The sequence below is a fragment of the Sinocyclocheilus anshuiensis genome, unplaced genomic scaffold (genome assembly GCF_001515605.1).
Source record: "Sinocyclocheilus anshuiensis isolate Anshui unplaced genomic scaffold, SAMN03320099.WGS_v1.1 scaffold36, whole genome shotgun sequence".
In the NCBI taxonomy this organism is placed as follows: Eukaryota; Metazoa; Chordata; class Actinopteri; order Cypriniformes; family Cyprinidae; genus Sinocyclocheilus; species Sinocyclocheilus anshuiensis.
In genome coordinates this window covers 77656-98801 of record NW_015554072.1, presented here as the reverse complement: position 1 = coordinate 98801, position 21146 = coordinate 77656, and the positions used below count along the sequence as shown (strand labels likewise).

General features: G+C 35.7%; 1 protein-coding gene across 1 annotated transcript in view; it reads left to right on the top strand.

Moving 5' to 3' along the window:
- ksr2 (kinase suppressor of ras 2) overlaps positions 1-20184 on the top strand; it is a 104671-nt gene extending 84487 nt beyond the window's left edge. The window contains exons 16-22 of the mRNA XM_016460730.1: positions 849-897; positions 2293-2660; positions 4839-4935; positions 5821-5954; positions 13742-13876; positions 19382-19511; positions 19757-20184. Coding sequence (XP_016316216.1) covers positions 849-897; positions 2293-2660; positions 4839-4935; positions 5821-5954; positions 13742-13876; positions 19382-19511; positions 19757-19903 — 1060 coding nt within the window. The 3' untranslated portion in view covers positions 19904-20184. The remainder of the gene's footprint in view (positions 1-848; positions 898-2292; positions 2661-4838; positions 4936-5820; positions 5955-13741; positions 13877-19381; positions 19512-19756) is intronic.
- Positions 20185-21146: the final 962 nt, after the last annotated feature.

Below are 21146 nucleotides of genomic sequence, written 5' to 3'. Positions count from 1 at the left end.
GTGACTGAAGACAAGTCACACACACATACATACACACATACACACACACACACACACACACACACACACACACACACACACACACACATAAACTTTAGCCAAACAGAGAGTGGGGCTTGAGTTTACGCTACAGTGATGATGTCAGTCATATCCATGGATGTTTTAAAAAACTCGAAGACCCATAAAAAATAATGCTATATTTAATTAACTGAATCAAGATGCATTAACTACAAAGACAAACTGGATTTCAGTTTCTGTAGTTCTTTGACAGTAGTATGTTTTTCATTATGGAGTATCGTAATGCAGCTGAAATGAGATGTTTGACAGCTGTAGAGTAAAATTGTTAACAGGCATGCATGCATAAATGGACTGATAGATCTTCCGGCACGGTCTTATTTTTCATATTTTTCAACCCAAACAAGGGTCAGAACATATTAACAAACACATTTCTTACCACAGACATGTAACAGAGTGTCATCCAGGTTGAATTTTATTTCATTTTATACTAAAAGTGTTAATAGAAAATAGATTTGTCTTAATTAAAAGTGGATTATTTTTCATAATGTATATCTTTATATATAGACAGCTTAGCAATGTGTGAGGTTACATTACATTTAGGATGTTAAATGTAGGCAGCTCACTAAGCAGAGCTTGTGCAAACAGCTTTTGTACAAGCTAAAAATATGAAGATGAACAAGCAGAATTTTTTATGTGATCCTTTCAGATGGCATAAAGTAAACAATGGATTTGAATTAGATTATAGGTCTTTGAAAATGAAACACTGGTTCGTTCTGCTGAGGTAAATGACCCTCCCTGAGCAAACACACTTTCTGTTTCTCTTCACACAGTACCAAAGTGAGTCCCTTGCTACAAATTGAGGTTGAACCAACATCTGATGTGAGTCATCCTGCTTCTATAGCAAATGTCTGTCTATCTATCTATCTATCTATCTATCTATCTATCTATCTATCTATCTATCTATCTATCTATCTATCGTTCCATGGTTCCATGGTTATCTATCTATCTATCGTTCTATCTATCTATCATTCTTTCAATCGATCTATCGTTCTAGCCATCATTATATCTTTTGTTCTATCATTCTATCATTTGTTCTATCGTTCCATGGTTCCATTGCTCTACCATTCTTTCATTCTATCTATCTGTCTATCTGTCATTCTCTGTCTGACATCAGTTCTATCTATCTATCTATCTATCTATCTATCTATCTATCTATCTATCTATCTATCTATCTATCTATCGTTCCATGGTTCCATGGTTATCTATCTATCTATCGTTCTATCTATCTATCATTCTTTCAATCGATCTATCGTTCTAGCCATCATTATATCTTTTGTTCTATCATTCTATCATTTGTTCTATCGTTCCATGGTTCCATTGCTCTACCATTCTTTCATTCTATCTATCTGTCTATCTGTCATTCTCTGTCTGACATCAGTCCTATCTATCTATCTATCTATCTATCTATCTATCTATCTATCTATCTATCTATCTAACGTTCTATCGTTCTATATATCTATCGTTCTATATATCTATCGTTCTATCATTCTATCTATCTATCTATCTATCTATCTATCTATCATTTGTTCTATTATTCCATGGTTCCATGGTTATCTATCTATCGTTCTATCTATCTATCATTCTTTCAATCGATCTATCGTTCTAGCCATCATTCTATCTTTTGTTCTATCATTCTATCATTTGTTCTATAGTTCCATGGTTCCATTGCTCTACCATTCTTTCATTCTATCTATCTGTCTATCTGTCATTCTCTGTCTGACATCAGTCCTATCTATCTATCTATCTATCTATCTATCTATCTATCTATCTATCTATCTATCTATCTCTCTACCTATCGTTCTATCTATCTATCGTTCTATCTAACGTTCTATCTAACGTTCTATCTAACGTTCTATCATTCTATTTATCGTTCTATCTAACATTCTATCGTTCTATATATCTATCTATCTATCTATCTATCTATCTATCTATCTATCTATCTGTCTGTCTGTCTGTCTGTCTGTCTGTCTATCGTTCCATCCCTCTTTCGGTTTGTCGTCCCATGGTTCCATCGCTCTACCATTCTATCATTCTATTTATCTATCGTTCCATCATTCTATCTATCATTCTGTCTGTCTCTCTGTCTATCTATCTGTTACTCTATCCATCTATACACATATGCGTCTGCCTATCATCCATCCATTCATTCATCTATCTATCTGTCTGTCTGTTGTTCTACTGTTATATTTATCATTTTACCTATCTATCTATCAGAACGAGGAAGGCAACGATGAGGCCGAGGGCTCAGCGGATGAGTTTGAGGAGATGAATCTCTCCCTCCTGTCCGCACGGAACTTCCCACGTAAGGCCAGCCAGACCAGCATCTTCCTGCAGGAGTGGGACATTCCCATGGAACAGGTGGAGATCGGAGAGCTGATCGGGAAAGGCCGCTTTGGACAGGTCTATCATGGACGCTGGCATGGAGAAGTGGCCATACGACTAATTGACATTGAAAGAGACAATGAAGAACAGCTGAAAGCATTTAAAAGAGAGGTGATGGCGTACAGGAACACGCGGCATGAAAACGTGGTCCTGTTCATGGGAGCGTGTATGAGACCCCCTCATCTGGCCATCATCACCAGGTAAGCTTGAATAGAGTTTGGTAAGTGACCACAGCTCAGTGTTTCCGGTGCATGTGTAAGCTCCACAGCTCCAGCTTCATGAATGTTTCTAAAAGTTGACTCACTTTTCTTGATCTTCTCTAATCAGCATGACCTCATAGTTTGCATTAGTGCCCTGCTTTCAGCCCAATTTAAAACGACATGTCTTTGACCACAAATGTAAACATAAGTGGCTGCAATTTTCCACTCCTCAGAAATCTCAGAAGGCATGTCTGTACTGTATATGAACGGTGAGTATTGTGAAAAAATGCACTACTTTAGCATCCTGTCTGAACAGGAGATGGCCAATATTATTTCCTTCCTCCTGCCACACAAATTGGATCTATCTATCTATCTATCTATCTATCTATCTATCTATCTATCTATCTATCTATCTATCTATCTATCAGCTGTCTGTCTCTGTCTGTCCATTTTAATATTAATAATATAACACACACAAAATATAACATTATATATTTATATAATGAATAATAATATATTAACCAATATTTAAACATAGCTCTGACTTTTTCAGTATTTTTTAAGTTAATTTCCAGTAAAAATGTAAACAAATTGTAAAATGTGCTTATTTTTTTTACCTTACTGGCAAATAGTTTTCATTTGGCAAAAAACTGGTAAACGTATAGCTATGTCTACTCCTCACTAATTATAGTGCATGATTTTGTGTATTTCTATTAACACAGACAAAAGTCATAATGGTTTTATTCATAGTCCTTAATCAGCAGGCCCAAACAAACTAATTGAGATATAGTTGCTAGAAATGACCCTCTTTCCTAAAAATAAATAAGGGAAATAAATAAATATTGAAAAAAATATTGATCGTGTCTTAGCATTGTCGTGAGTGATTATGCTTTGATTGTTTTTCATATCACCCCTGCAGTGTGGAATAAAAGTTCGGCTTTTTGCTCACAAATGCAGTGTGTACAACAATTGCAGCAGAATGTCAGAGCCTGTCATTATTTGGAATAGTCTGTCTTGACATTATTAGTGTTAACAGTTGAAACGTGATGTATGTGACACATTTCTGTACTGACGGCATATATACAGAGTTCAGCATTTGCATTTGTGCATCACGCATTTGAAGGATCCCACACTGTAGAAGGCCAAAAGGCCAGAGTGATGCTAAAAATGGGCCTCGTACCCTGATGGCATTATGAATATGTATAAATGGAGGAAGAGGGCAGCCCGGGGAAAAACGAAGACATTTTTGTCAGGTGGCACAGTAGGAGCTCAGATGTCAGGGAGTTGGAGGGGTGTCTTTCTCCTCATTCCTGCAGAGGTGAAGTTCATGGCTCACTCAGCATCATTAGTCCTCCAAGTGACAGTGCTCAAATTTGCTTGGATGTAAATTCAGAACAGCATGCTGAAGTATGAACATGCATCATTCTTGTCCTAACATATGTTATATGAAAATGTAGGTTGTAGGTATAAATGAGGGGTGATCTGTGAACTTTTAGCCTTGTGATCTAAAGCAAAGCTTTTGACCACAGGTTGCACTAGGGTAGATGCTAGGATAGATGCTCATCATATGACCTTTTATTACTCTTGTGCTTTAGGTAGTCACAACCCCTACCTTCATTTCCCATCATTCTCGGTGGCGGCACAATAAATGAAATGGTTAAAATTCATTATATTTTATTTTGACTTGTGCTGGCTTTGAGAATGATGGGAAACACAAGCCTGCCGAGTTCATAAACCAGCTAAATTAGTTGTATTTTCTGGCAGGCTTTATTGGTATTCTTCATCAACAAGCTAAATTGCACTCATCATTTTTTAATATACTGTTAAATGCATTCATAATTGCAACCTTAATTATGACCAATACCAGTTAGTACTCTTATAGACATCAATAATCAGTCTTATGATATTATTTCATTTTATTCAAATTGCCTTTACCTTTAGCGCTTCAAGTATTTTTGCCAATGAATTGTAAAAATAGTGAAATGTATATTTGATTCATATTTGAGTGAGTTGTTTTATACACTGAATCTGCATAAACCTGTAATGCTATTCTTTATTTCTGCAAAGATTGTTTTAAAAAGCCACAATCTGCACAAATAGCTGAAAAATAGCTGGATATATTTTGATGTTATGGTTGCTGCTGATGTCTAATATGTGTTTTTTGTTCTTCTGTTGTAGTTTGTGTAAGGGCATGACCCTCTACTCAGTGATTCGAGATGCAAAAGTCGTTCTCGACGTGAACAAGACTAGACAAATTGCACAAGAGATAGTGAAGGTAAGAGTAATTGATGTGAAGTCAATGTGATGAATTCGCTAAATGTCAGCTAAAATTGATTCACGTGTATAGCAGTCATTTTGGAAAACATGTCAGTGTTGTGAAGCCTTTATATCTACCTGTACATGTACTTTTCCTTCACATACACAGCATATGATTACATTTAGGGCTGCACAATTAAATGGAATAAAACAGAAATCACATGATTATTATTAAATTTAATTAAATACATGCAGAGCATGTTTCAGAGTGAAGCACAGCACTGAGTTCTTTTATAAGTGAGCAGCTCATCATTCAGTGTTTTTAGTGTTTCAGCTCAGTTCGCTGCCACACCACACAAACTCATCTCTCCATCTGCTCTGAGTTTGGGACGCTTATAGCATCCATTTGGGAACATGCACCAACCCTGAAGTTTTCTGCCAAAATAAAAGATATATGGTTTAATGTTTAAAAATGAAGAAATTCATAAATATTAGTAACTGCAACAATAACATTTACTATTTTACAACTGTACTGTAAAAAAATATTTGTATTGTTATTTTTTATATTAAATACTTGTAATATATTACAGTAGTTATATTTCTTATTTTGTTTAGTAATAGTAAAAATCATAATAAAATACTAATACTACTACTACTTCTTCTTATTATTATTATTATAGTCATATTCATGTACAGCATAATCTATTATTTTACATCAAACTCTGCAGCCCTACAAACAACACAGCAAACCTGGAACTTTTTTAAAATCACATTTTAAATCATAATTAAAGTATTTATCAGAAATTTTTCAACTAGACTTAGAATTAGAAAAGAAATTCTAGACATAAAATTAGTATTAGGCCAAAAACATGTATCCCTAATTACATTAACACCATTTTTTCAGGGCATGGGCTACCTACATGCCAAAGGGATCCTTCACAAAGATATGAAATCCAAGAATGTATTTTATGACAACGGGAAAGTGGTCATCACCGACTTTGGCCTGTTCACAATATCTGGTGTTCTACAAGCAGGCAGGTAGGTCCAAATTCACACAAACACTCCCTCCAATTTCACTCCCTGCAATTTCAATCCCTGCAATTTCAAGTAATGATATTCTTTTCTCTTTAAGTAGAAATGTTTTCAGTGTCAGCCATCGAATGAGTTTACATTTTTAAATAAAGTCTCCTAAATTATTGCTGTTGATAAGCTATAATGCTGAAGTCTAATAAACATAAAAACCTGTAGAAAACAAAATATTGGGTAAGTTTTTATGTTATATTGAACTACGATATTTGTATCAATACATTTTGTCATTGAATTAATCATTGAATTAATTTCTCATATTCATTTTCATTTTGAAATAATTTTTGTTGCTCTCAAAAGGACTGTAATGACTTGATTACTTAAATTTGTAAGGGAATTAATTATTATTAATTCATTCAGGTTTTGATAGGACTCGGATCTGAAAATCCGAAGTTCACCTGATTAAACCGATTTCAAATTTGTTATGTTACACTTTAAATCAAGGGTCGTCCAGCGAGCCGTGACCTCAGTATATTTTAACAAATTGACTATGTATTCTCCTAGTGGGGTTTTGATCTGCGGCTTAAGTCCGTCCCACGGGTCGCTGTTCCAATCAGATGGGGCTGCGGGGTTTAGCCACGCCCAATACTGTTCCTTATCATGCATGAATCCCATGCTCTCGTGTGAGGCGTATTCCTGCAAGTTTTAATAACTTCTGATAAAAGTATTATCACCAGAGAATGATACATAATATAAAATTTTCACTAACACCAATGTTCGGCGGATAAAACAAGCTTTCATTCAAGCTTAAACAACAGGTATTTTGCATACACAGTAATCGTAATTAACTACAAAGAAAAGTTATAAGGCAATGATTAAAATATCATGGTTTCAATAACACATCACACATATTTAAGACATAAAACATTATTTGTGAATATAGTGGCCCCGATACTTTCAATCATTTTCCCTGGTTGTCTTTTGAATTGTCTGTGTACGTTTTGTTTCTTTGTCTGTGACACAAGAAACGTAAGGGTTTCCGTCAGGGCAGAAAGCAGATGTTCAGTGGGTCATGTGGCCTCACGCTGCATATCCCGTGCTTCCAGGCCTGAGGACGTGATTAGATTACCGTCCCTTTTCCTGTCTTGGATATAATAGTTGCACTCAGGGTGGGTCACAAGACATCGTGGTTTCTATATGTTGTGAACGAACCTTTTCAGTCCTTGATACAAAGAAAGCTTTGTTGTTTCTTGATTGGATCAGTCCATAATCACTCCTCTGAGTAGATGATGACAAGACTGACAGGAAATCGACCCAGAATATTGGACTCATGTGCTGGGTGATTAGCAAACCTCGTGATGGCTGATATCAGTGTCCGTTCATATTTAGAAGTCCCTACAGGACACATCTGATGTTTCCTTAGATATTGGCCAAAATTAGGCAGGCAACATGATGTTGCGGCCTACCTTTTGAAAAAGCCTTCACTTCAGGAGTGCGCCTGTGATGTTGTAAAATGCTGTCTACTGCCAGAAAAAAAGTAATAATAACTGTACCTTTATGGGTACAACAGTTTTTCGCTGGAAGCAGTACCCTTAAAGGCACTACTTTGTACCCTTAAAAGGTGCATATTAGTACCTTAGAGTTGTGATACAGTATGTATCTTACAGTACTACTATGCACCTTTTAGTGGTAAATATGGTACAAAGATGTACCTTTCTCTCTGTGTCTCCAGTAGAAGAGTGACAAATGTTCAACCCATCACACTATACATGTGGCAGGCCATTAATAGTGTCCTTAAATTCCATAATGACTTTCAGAACTACTTATTAAAAACCAAAGCCTGTAATTATTAGAGTGTGGGCTACAGTGCTAAATCCAGTTTCACCTTCAGTGTTCTTATGGTTCCTGATAAATGTCTGCTTCAGTGAGTTGAAGTAGCAGCAGATGTTATCATCACACAGACGATTGACAGGACTTCAGGAACTTTTATAGGGGAAACTCCCTCTAGCAATCTAATTTCAATGCACTGCAAAAATATGAATAGATGAAAATTGTTGCTTTTGTCAACCAGTTATTCATATTTAGATAGAAAGAAGAGTTCACATACAGTGGGTATAGAAAAGAATCACCCCCCTTTAAAATAAAAAAAAAACACCTTTTGCTTCAATTACAGCCTTTAGTCTGTTGGGATATTTCTCTACTAACTTTGCACATCTAGACTTTGCAATATTTGCCCAATTTTCTTTGCAGAATTGCTTAAGTTCAGTTAAATTTGATGGTGAGCGTTTGTGGACTGCAGTCTTCAAGTCATTCCACAGATTTTCAATTCCTTCAACCACTGTGTGCTCAGTTTTGCTGTGTGCATTGGGTCATTGTCATGTTGGAAGGTAAACCTTCTTCCCATTGACAACTTTCTGGCAGAGGGCAGCAGATTTTCCTCAAGAATTTGATGGTATTTCGCCTCATCCATTTTTCCTTCTATCCTGACAAGTGCTCCAGTCCCTGCTGCAGAGAAACACCCTCATAACAGGATATGACCACCTCCATGCTTTACTGGAGGAATGCTGTTATTTGGATGGAGAGCTGTATTGGATTTTCGTCAGACATATCGTCTGGTATTGAGGCCAAATAATTCAGTCGTATCTGCCTCAGAATCTTCAAGATGCGTTTTGGCAAAGCTCAGTTGTGACTGCATGTGGCCTTTCTTGAGGAATTTGTGATATTGTTTTCACATGCACACAATGACCACTCTTTGTCATAAATTCCTGCAGCTGCTTCAGAGTTGCTGTCGGCCTATTGGTCGCTTCTCTGACCAGTTTCCTCCGGCTCTTTCATCCAGTTTGGAGCTAAATCCTGATCCAGGGAGGGTCTGTGTTGTAACAAATATCTTCCACTTCTTAATAATAGATTTCACTGTGCTTCTAGGCATTGATAAATCCTTTGAAATTACTTTGTGTGCCATTGAGAAGGTGATTAGCTACACCTGATTGAGTTTACAAGTCATTTTTAGGAGGGGGTGATCCTTTTTCAAACTCAGTGATTCTGGTTTTTATTTATTTATTTATTCTGACATGTTGGTGTTGTATCTTTCAGTTGGATGTTATAAGTTGCACTGAGCAAATACAGCTGGATAAAACAAAAACTGTGTCCTTCTTCATTTCAGGCTGCAAAGCAACAAAATGTGATTATTTTAAAGGGGGATTCTCAAGAAGAAGAGGAAGAGGGTTAATTATACAGGGTCATCTACAAGTTAATGTATCAGAATGGTAATGCATTTTATGTATTGCTCTTTACAATGTTGGACAAGTAACGGTAATTGATATCATTAGCTTTTGGCTTCACTACTTTATCAAACAGCGAGAATGTTTTGCTAATGTCAAACATACCATGTTCCCATTCACCATCTTAGAAAGCTACCATCTAAAAATTAACATCCTAACGTATAAACGCTTTACTAATGATATGAAAAGCCCTGCTCAGCAGGTTGACGTGATTGGTTACATGTTTGTGAGGGTAGGAAACAGACCGTTTCAAACCATATGTTTGAGACTGTCTTTGCAGAAGTGCAGTTTTAAGGAGAAAATGCTCAGCAATGGTGTTGACTGATGAATTTGCACGTGGTTTGTCTTTAAGCATATATTACAAATAGCAGATAGACATGTAAACAATGTTAAAAGCTTGATTTTCACCACAGGAAGTCTTTAAAAATAAAGGTTCCAAAAAGGGGTTTTCACAGTGATGAGACGATTTTTGGATTCCCAGAGAACCTTTCAGTGGACAGTTCTTTTAAAAAAAAACTTTATTTTTGTAGTGTGAAGAATATTTAAAAAATCTAAAGAAACTTTTTCCCTATAAAGACCCTTTTGTGCAATGGAAATGCTTCAGGGATGTTAAAGGTTCTTCATTGAACCATAGATGCCAATAAAGAAACTTTGTTTATTAGCGTATGGACAAAAAATAACTATGATGATTATTGTTTATCTTTATTGTTACACATTTCAGAAAGCAGCAATGCATGAAATCAAGCTTGTACAGCTAGGAGCGTTTCCGTTCACATAAGGATGAGTGAATTCTGACTGATATTTTTGGGTGAATATCCATTTAATTGACCTCACTTTTCCCTTAGGGTTACTTCATTTCAGTTTAAATCCCGAATCAATATTCAGTCTTACGAATATTCAATTAATTATGTTTTAATGCCATTTTCTCCAAGTATTTAATTCAATTCCGCCTGTATATATGATGTGGATGAGGCTTTTGGCGTAAAATGATTTGTGATTGGATGTCATAATACACAACATGAGGAAAAAGCACAAAACCTGTCTCAGATCAGTACTGAAGTATTGAACAGCTATCTTTTCTGCATATGACATCTCCTCTATTACCTTAATTGAATACCACAGTCTTTACAGATTTAGACCTCTGTCTATATATATTCCCGTCTCCTTCAAGAGACAAAGACTTAAAAGAAACCTTTCTCCGCCACACTCCTTTGAACAGGAAAATCCATGAGAAGGGTGTCTGATGTATGCGTTTTGTTGCTCTCTTGTGATGTATGAAGAGGAAACATCCTCTTCTTTATGGCCGAATGAACTCAAAGATATTCCTTCCTCCAGGCAAGACCGCTGAATTGCGTGAACAGCAGTAGACGTTTGATTTGTTTTGTAAAGCTGTGATATACTTCATATATCTCAATCATTCATCAGTTCTGAATATGTTTCTTAGGGCAAAGGGAAGGGTTATAAGAGGACATGTCCTCTTGTACAGTATATGACACTGCATTGAAAAATCAGAACAAAAAATATTATTAATTTAATTTAATACTGCAATGATGTATACACACTTTGCCATTTTTGAGTAATTTTATAATTTTTCCATTTATAATATTTTTTCCAGCATTACAGTAATGAGAATAAAGGAAATATTATACATTTGATAAATATGATGTCATGTTAATATACTTGAATTTAATACTGACATGATGTAAATACACTTTGCCATTTAATAACTACATTATTTTATAATTTTACCTTTTATAATAATTTTTTTCAGCACTATAGTAATGAGATTGAGGGAAATATGATAAATGCATATGATAAATGATAAATAAGCAAACGTTTCTTTCTTGTTTTTTTCTGAAAATGATCTTGACAAGTTTAGTTAGATTAAGCATTGTCTTAACAGTATTCAGTTCTTGCATTTGTCAATCAACAGCCCTGAAACACAATTTTAATTAAGAAATTTGACTTTATGAATTTATGTTTATTTGTGTAATAAGATGTTTAATGAAGTCTTTGGCTTTGAAAGTGCTGAAAATGAGAGTAAATTATCTTGGGCAACATGAAGCGTTTGCCACTGCTGATGACCGTGATGATGTTGATGTTGTTTTGGCACTCGTCCCGTTCGTGTTTGCATGTCGCGCCTCTTTGAAAATGTTTTCATTGGCATTGCAAGCAGTAAATCAACATCCCCGATGGAGCAATATTACAAACACTCGTACCCATCGGTTCATCTGATTATGAGGCTGATTTTGCACAAGTGTGTTTACGTATGTTGGCAGTAATTACCGGGAAAAAGACGGCGTCTCCACAGCGACAGGTTTACATTGCAGCCATTGTTGATCAAGTCTCTTGGATCGGCTCACTGTTGCCGTTCTGATCAGCCCACCTCTACACCTCCGCAGCCATGTGAATTATTATCAGGAGTTATTAGGAGGAAGGGATAGTATTTGGGAGCGGCACATTTTTTTTTCAGACCATCAGGGACGTGCAGGCTTTAACATAATTATGAATTGTTTGTCTGTAAAGCACAAGTCTGGCTCTCAATAACACGATTTTACATTAGTTATGTATTATGACTCAGGACTTGACTGGGTATTGTAATAAGATCTGATTATTCTGGGATTTGGTGCTGTTTGAAATACCACATCCATGTAAGGCAACATCATCTAGCAGGTACGAGAGGCTAGTGAGGCTGTGAACACGCTCGCACTGAAGCATCATGAAATGTCAAGGTTTGTTTATGAGGGTTTGTGTGGGTTTGAGTCTTTCTGAAAGATGAAGTCATTGGAAATTTTCTCTGGGCAGTCTGATGGGCCGCCCAGATTTCAGGCAATAGTGGTTTTAATGCTGTTGAAGCCCTAAGAGCTTTCTTTTTTTTTTCTCTCTGTCAAACAAAAGTTTGTTGTTGTTATTGTTTCTTGGTCTGAAGCAGTGTTTATTATTACTATTATTATTTTATTTTAATTAAGGGGTAATATTTGCTCCTGAGTTTGAATATTTGTTTTTAACCATATAAAACCATACCCGGTTTTTATATTTTTAAGTTGCATAGATTGATCTCATTTATTAAAATGAAATCTGACTGTGCATAATTATATAGGTTGTTGCTTATAAATTTTTTTATTTGAAAATATATTATCAAATTTAAATAGTATAAAATTCATTATAAATTAATATAATTATAATTATATTATTATTATTATAAATGATTAATATTATTATGAATGTATGTATATATAGCATGTTAAGGGAGTGAAGAAAAGAATAAAGAAATGCTTTTTGTCCCCACTATTTGGGAGGTATTTTTGTTAATTTTGATGGCATTTTTTCGTAAGCACTTTAATTTTTGACCACAGCATCATGGGTGAGTGAATTCGTTTTTACTTGGATCAGGGACTCAGTCAAGCTGAAACAGCTCTATGTTTGTCAATGATAGACCACTTTTAAATCCATGTCTGATGCTTGAGAAGGAGGCGACTACTTTATCATTGTAGAGGGTTCACAGGTTTTTAATCGGTCCGGTGGGAAACAAAGTTGTGTTTACAAGTTCCCAGACTCTGCTACATTGTGTACTTCTGAGAATAAGAAAAAAAAAACAGCTCGTAGTTTGAGTTTCTTGCCATTCAGTCTTTGAAACGTGTTGTAGAGTTTCTGTGGAACATAGTCACAAATATCAACTTTGTGTTTAAAAAAACAAACTGTCAAAAAAAACAATAAGAGTATAGATCTACAAAAAATGATGGTGAATTGTGCAGCTCCGATCATTTAGGACAATTTTATAAGAAATGTTTCGAGTTCATGAAATCTTTGACTTTTGCTTGCAGACTTTGACAAATCTGAGCAAAGTTTGAGAAATTGCTGAAATCTAAAACTCTACAGAATATGAAAATTCTATATTATTTGTCTGAGGAGAACATTTTGAAAAACAGAGAATATAGCAATTTGGTCTCATTGCTTTTTAGGGGGAAACAAGTTCAAAAAGAGGTCTCATTTGTGGACTAGACTGTATGTCAATAGTCTGACTATGGGAGACTAAGGCCCAATCCCAGTTCTACCCCTTAGCCCTTTCGTGTGTGTGTGTCAGTAAGCAACGCATTAATATAGAACGGTAATTAAAGTCTCTAATGCACACAGCACACCAGTATATGTGTGTGTATTGTAGGAGCTAGACGACGTATGATGACGTGTGACGTATAGTAGTGGTGTCCCAATTCTTAGGGGAATATTTTCACCCCTACCCCTTGACACTCTGTTTCAAGGGACAAGGGGAAGGGGTAGGCGGAGGGGTAGCGGAAGGGGAAGGGGAAGGGGAAGGGGTATAAAATCGAATTGGGATTGGGCCTAATAGTTGCTTGCCCTCTATTGTATTTCTTGGACAGAATTGTCACTATAATGATCTTTTAGTTGGTTTTCTGACCTTTTGTGTGGTACAAATAAATCAAACTCAAAAATGATTTGTGTGTTGTGATTGATCATGTTTTAAACTTCATCGTCTTCTGTGTGTCTCTTTCTCTCCAGTAGGAGAAAGGATAAGCTGCGGATCCCAAGCGGCTGGCTGTGTCATCTCGCTCCTGAGCTCATCCGTCAGCTCTCCCCCGAGACTGCAGAAAACCAGCTTCCTTTCTCCAAACAGTCTGATGTCTTTGCCTTTGGGTGGGTCCCTCTCTGTCCCCCTCTCAGCACCAGTGTTTTCACCCCTCACTGCTTCTCTGCCTTTGTCACTCAGGGGACCAACAGAATTTTATTTACAGAAATAAGCCTATGACTTTTTCTCTCCACAGTTCATGTGCCCTCATAGTGTCAGCATTTGGAGATTGTAATAATTTTTTGATACAAAACCTAAAATATAGTCACATTTCATTAGGTATAGTACTTAAAACATATTGCATGTTGCAACATATGGCATTGCATTAGATAGAAAATATCAAACTAAAAGGCATTTATTTGAAAGATTAAATTTTTTAATTTTTCAAGCAAAATATTTAACAAAAATAAGATTGTTTGGGTTTACATAATAAAATAGAATATATACACTACAAAATTTTAAAAGGTTTGGGATTAGTAAATTATTAATGCTTTTACTAAGAATTAAATTGACAGAATGTGACACTAAAGACATCAATAATGTTACAAAATATTTTTTGTTTCAAATAATTGCTGTTCTTTTGAACTTTTTCAACCTATTTAAAGAATCCAAATATATCATGGTTTGCGCAAAATAATTAAGCAGCACAATTGCTTCCAACATTGATAATAATAATAATGTGTTTCTTGAGCACAGGAATAAATTACGTTTTAAAATATATTCAAATAGAAAACATTTTTTATTGTAATAATATTTTACAATATTACTGTTTACTTGAAGAAAACTGACTTCATGCATCAACTAAAAATTACCAAACCACCAGTTTAATAAAAGCCACTGGGAAAAAATGTCTCAGTGAAAAAGTGACTTGTTTTCAGAGAAGCATTTGTTTGCAGATGTCACTTGGTTTGATATGTTATCTAATGCAATTACATTCATAGATTTGTAAGTGTCCAAATACATTTAGGATATCCAGTCAGATCAATTGAAATCTTTTTCCATTTAAACGGATTCCTTTAACTGGTACAGTGGCCATAAGAAGATACAGCTATAGTATCAAATGGAAAGAAAAAAAAAATGTTAATCATAAATTCACAATAATACAAACATCTAGAATATGGCCTGTTTAGGATGAGTATTATCACAACATCGATTCGCTCAGTGCTCAGCCACCACTAATCAGATTGTATTCACATGAGGCAGCATGCAGAACTGAACCTCCATCTGTACTTATTTCTACCTGACCCGGGCCTTTCTAGAGGCAGTGAGAGTGTAGGCCAAATGAATAAAAGAATGGATGGATGGATGGCTGATGAAATGAAGGAATGCTGCTCTGTTGGGTCCTAACACAATTGCGTCCTCAGCTGTTCTCTCCATATGGAGGCTCTGTCACACTGTCACTCTATGCGAGCCAAATACAGCACCCACGCAAGCTGTCCAGCTGGTCACACTAAAGGGACATTACCTAGAGGTGACCCCAAAGCAGTTCTTCCTATTGTCCCTTCTGCGTCCTCTTTTCACTTCCATTGTTCTCTGCGAGTGCCGTGTTTTAATGCGGCAGAGAGTTCGCAGCAGCTGTGGGATATTTTATGCACGTAATCCTCTCATGTTCTGTTTTATGGACTTTTTAAGATGCTATCTGTATATACGGAGTGAACTTTACAATACGTTATGCTAAAAATCAGGGGCGAATTCACTAAATGGCCTTTTTCACTAACCACCCACAAATCGTTGTCATTCTTTGCAGCACAAACGTGCATACTTTCTATTTAAATTTGGCTAATTATAGTATGCATTATTCAGCACTATCTGCCTGGCACTATCGACTTTGCTTTCGGTGGGTGGTAAATTTATTTTTATTTTAAAAGACAGGTTTATGTATGTTTTCTAGCAATCATGGCAGCAGTAATTCATCAAATGATGATCAAATGATGGAGAAACTGGGCATATGTCCAGATTCGGTGTATACAAGTGCATTTTCAGCATTTTCTTTACAAGCCGATTCAGGTGTCTGGATCACAGTAAAATGAAAAAGTCTCAGTAAAGTACGGCAGACCAGGAAGTCTAGTGCATCCTCTACAACAAGCACTAAATGCTGGAATACACTACATGACTTTTCAAATTGGAAAATATAAAACACTAGGCACTTGCCGACTTTGTAAATAGTTACAGAGGAAAACTGGGCATCATACACTAAACGACTGAGGATCACACACAGGGGTATCACTATACCGGAGGGAAAAGGAGGACAGAGTGCATAGGGCCCATAGATTAAGAAGGGCCCAGAACGATGTCCTCGTGTGGGGGCCCCATAGAAAAATCAGTGCAAGGGGCCCAGAATTCCTAGCGATGCTGCTGATCACACACTAGACTTTCAAGTCGTTCTGAACACAACAAACACATGCCTTGTTGTTAGGAGGTACATGACAAATGAGAACATTGTTTTAAAAAACATTGTGTTCTAAAATCAGCTCAAAATATTGAATCATAGTCTGAAGCTAAAAAAAATCTGTCTGTGACCATCATACACTATGCAATATTTTATGAAGTCTGTCAACTCAAATCTGTAGATTGGCTCTGATTTTCGGCAACTAGCATCAACTTGTCCAGACTGTAAATTGGGGCAAAAATCTGGGCAAAAATCATACATTCCAACCTTAAAGGGATAGTTCACCCAAAAATGGAAATTACCCCATGATTTACTCATCCTCAAGCCATCCTAGGTGTATATGACTTTCTTCTTTCGGACGAATACAATTGGAGTAATATCCTGGCTCTTCCAAGCTTTATAATGGCAGTGAATGGGTGTAGAGATTTTGAAGCAAAATAAAGTGCATAAATCCATCATAAAAAGAACTCCACATGGCTCCGGGGGGTTAATAAAGGCCTTCTGAAGCTAATCGATGCATTTGTGTTACGCTACGCCTACGTCCTACATCATCATCTTGCTTCAAAATCTCAACCAAAGACATTTTTTTAATATAACTCTGATTGTATTCGTCTGAAAGAAAGAAGTCATATACACCTAGGATGGCTTGAGGGTGAGTAAATCATGGGGTAATTTTTATTTTTGGGTGAACTATCCTTTTAAGAAACAGCCTGCAAGATTGGAAATGTGTTGTGCAAATTGCATTTTTTACATGCAAATGAATGACACTACACTCTTAAATATAAAGGTTTCAAATTTTGCCACAGAAGAACCATTTCCCCCAAAGAACCATTCAGTGATAGTTCTTTAATCTAAAGAAACCTTTTCCACTACAAAGAACCTTTTGTGGAATGGAAATGTTCTGTGGATGTTCTTCATGAAACCTTCAACACCAAAAAGAGCGTTTTTTAAGGCTACATCTACAATTATATGGATATATTTAAAAATGGATATATTTTAAAAATGACTAGTGTGTTTAAGCATTTTTTTGAAAGGTTGCTCGTCCAAACTGACCTTTAAATGCATAAAACGGCAGGCACAACAATGCCGGTACATCCATAGATATACATGGGTATATTTTCGAATACCTCTGTTTTCACAGTCCACACTACAATGCGAAAACTTCTTTTAAAATTGTTCCACTTGGGAGAACATCTTCAAAAAGCTTAGTTTTCACTAGACTTGTGCCGGTTTTCGGTAATGCGATATATCACGGTATTAACTACGGTTAACTAATGAGGTCTTATTGTAAAGTGATACCTATTGGTCTTTATAGTTCTTTTGCACTTTAATCTGTGTAAAACTTTTAACTTTATACATTTTTCTGTATTGCTTTATTGCATTTAAATGTTCAGTTATTTTTGTTATAAGAAAAAAGTTATTAAACCTGTTATACTGTATTATGACAGCACTTTTTTTAAACTAAATTTCAATACCGTGATAATACCGTATACCGTGATAAAAGCATTAGCAATTAATCGCAACCTGAAGATTTGATACCGGCATATCCCTAGTTTTCACTGGACAAAAACACGATCTCATTGTGCATGAAAGGCCAAAACACAGAGAAAAAGATGCATTTCCAAATTTATCTGAATTAATGTGGACATAGCCTAAGACTGTATTGGGTTCAAATGCAATTCTTAGTGAATTCTCCCCTTCAGTATATTGCAAAAGCCTCAAAATATCAACTACACCGATTTAGTTTTTCTCACCAATCTCAGCAAGCTGCACATTTTACTTTTGGTTTTAAATTGCAGAGCTGGGATGATTGGGCGTTTCAGTGGCGCTCTCCATTCAATGATTGTTAATTAGCTCTTAAGCGCGGTTTAGTAAACTTTAACATGAGTATGCTCTTTAGAGCAGAATACTGTGTTTTTCAGCAATCAACAGCACCTCAAAGTCATTTATTAATTATCTTGAATGACTTCTAACTGAATCAGAAAGCAAAGTGACGTAGTGCACCAGAAGTGTTTTAAAGCTTTTGAACTGCTGTATTGCGGCCCCTCAGGGAGGCCCGTGGCACTCTTCACATGTCCTTGTGCTCACACACACACACACACACGCAGCTTATGCTTGTGACATACTTGTGAGGAGTGCCATCTGACTTTTTGTTCTTCCTAAATTAAACAAACTATAATTAAGATCTATTTACATAATTTAAGATTTTAATAAATGCATTTTTTGAGCCATTTACAAACCATTTTTATTCAGTGATTTTACTATTTTAGGGACATTTTCAGAACTTTGGCCCTCAAAGGTATAGCAAAACAAGTACAGACTCGTAAACTTGTACACAAATACTTGTAAAAGAACTCCTATTGTTCTTAAATTATGCCAGTTATATTTAAGATTGATAGATTTATTAATTGTATTATATATACAAATTTATTTTTTATTTATATAAATATATAAATAATTATTTATTATATTTAAAATATTTTTATTAACAAATACTTGTAAAAGAACTCTTATTGTTCTTAAATTATGCCAGTTATATTTAAGATTGATAGATGTATTAATTGTATTATATATACAAATGTATTTTTTATTTATATAAATATATTTAAAATATTTTTATGAACCTTTTTTTATTTGTTTTTGACTTTTTTCTTCTTCTAAATACTCTGTCAGGGCATTCAGAAATATATTATTAAATTATTTACATTTTAAAAGTATATATACATTAATATTTTAAATAAGTTTTTTAATGTTATTTTTTAAACTTATTAAAGTATATTACATTTATTAGGATTTGTAGATTTATTCATTTGATTTAATTTAAATAATTTTAGTATAGACATTATTTGGCCACTTTACAAACTTTTTGTATTTAGTAGTTTTACTGTATTTTTAAATCTCTACTACGTATTTTCAGACATTTTGCCCTCACAAGTAAAATGAATCAACACTCATACTCACATTTATACATATAACATTTCCTTTTTTAAAAGTTCTTCACGTGTTTATATTTTATTTAAAAAACGTATTTAAAGACATTAGCCAATTTACAAACCTTTTTTATTTGCTTTTAAAAGGTTTTTTATTATATTAATGACAACATTTTTAGACATTTGTTCCTCACAAGTATAGAGAAACCAGTGCATGCATGCACACTAACACTCATGCGTGTCGTATCTTTCAGCACTATCTGGTACGAGCTCCATGCACGTGAGTGGCCCTTTAAGAATCAGCCAGCTGAAGTCATTATCTGGCAGGTGGGAAGTGAAATGAAGCCCAACCTTACTCAGATCGGCATGGGCAAGGAGATATCCGTGAGTATTCACATATTCCTCAAAGGCTCTGGGGTCCAGACTATATATATGACTTTTCACACAAAGCTGTTACATATGGTGTATGTGTCATATGAACTACTTTTATTGTGCTTTTTTCGTTTGAGCATGACAGTTCCAAAAGAGGCCATTCACTTTATTTTGTATGGAAAAGATGGATGCTTGACTGGCTTTTAGATCATGTCAAATTAGAACTTCGTACTTGATCAGATTCTTCTTTCCCATAGGACATCCTGCTGTTCTGTTGGGCGTATGAACAGGAAGAGCGGCCCAGCTTCTCCAAGCTCGTGGAACTACTGGAGAAACTCCCGAAACGCAACCGTCGCCTGTCTCACCCAGTACACTTCTGGAAATCAGCTGAGTATGTGAAATGAGCTAAGCTAAACTCAAAAACGCCTGTTTATAAAATAAACGAAAAAAAAAACGCAAACCAATGAGGTAACATTAAAATAGAGTCAGTCAGCGTGACTGAGAGAGTCGCTACTGGATGGTGCATGTATTCTGCTGTATTTAGTGATGTTTCCTAAACGCAGTGATCATTTAGCATACTTAGAGCACCCAGTATTTTCTGGTGTATCATTTGGTCATGAAAGGGAGATGTTTTCTTCTTTTTTTGTTGCTAAATGTATGTTTGATCTGTTTTGCATATATCAACTGCTTGTGATTTTTTTTCTCATTATCTTGAATGAGTCCACTTTCAGTGAATGTTGTTTACTTTCGTTGAACCTCTGCAATGCATTTTTATAAACAACTGAAACTAGTGTTGTTCAAGTTTTTGTCTGTATTGTTTTTTTTATTTTTTTGAATGTAGTCATTGGATGAATGTATTTATTTTTTCGATTTTGACAAATGTAGCCTTTGGAGTTGTTTTTACACTTGTTTGTTTTCTCTCATTCACGCTGTATCAGTGTTTCTCCGAATTCCATCCTGTCGTCTGAATTTTACGATCACAAAGCTTTACCGTAACGCAGGGAGTATTCCAAGAATGTGAAGACCTTTTCTCCCTTTCTGTCGCGTTGTAGCCGTCACTCATTTGCGTGGTCAGCATCGCCTATATAGAAAGACGCGTTGTTTGTGCGATGGCGCCGTAATTGAACGTGCCTGCCGCGACTCGAGGCACGTATGTAGGCCTATTATCGACACTTGAATTGTATCATGCCTAACTGTGACAAAAACAGAATTACCTGGGAGTAAACTGCTATTCCTGAGCCTACAAAGAAAAAGGGATAGACATAACAGACTGTATCTATCACACTTCCAAAACTTTTCTCATCAGTGCATACTTATGAATGTTTTAGCGTAATTTAAAGCTTTGCGTTGTTTGTACTATGCTACACATTGTTGTATTGTAGAGAATATAGAGTACCATGAGTAATAGTGCACTATTCACCAAGGTGGCATTTGTATATTATTCTAAATCACATCTCATTAATGTGACTGTTGCATGTTGCAAGTTCTGGAGTGTCCATGTTGTAACACGGAACGGTGATAATGTCAAAATGAGTGTGAAGGTTGGTGTCACTAGCTAGGTATGGCTTAAACCAAACCGCTATCCCGCTTTCTCCACCATGCACTCTGGGTACAGACAATCTGCTCACTTGTAAAGCCATGGTTTTT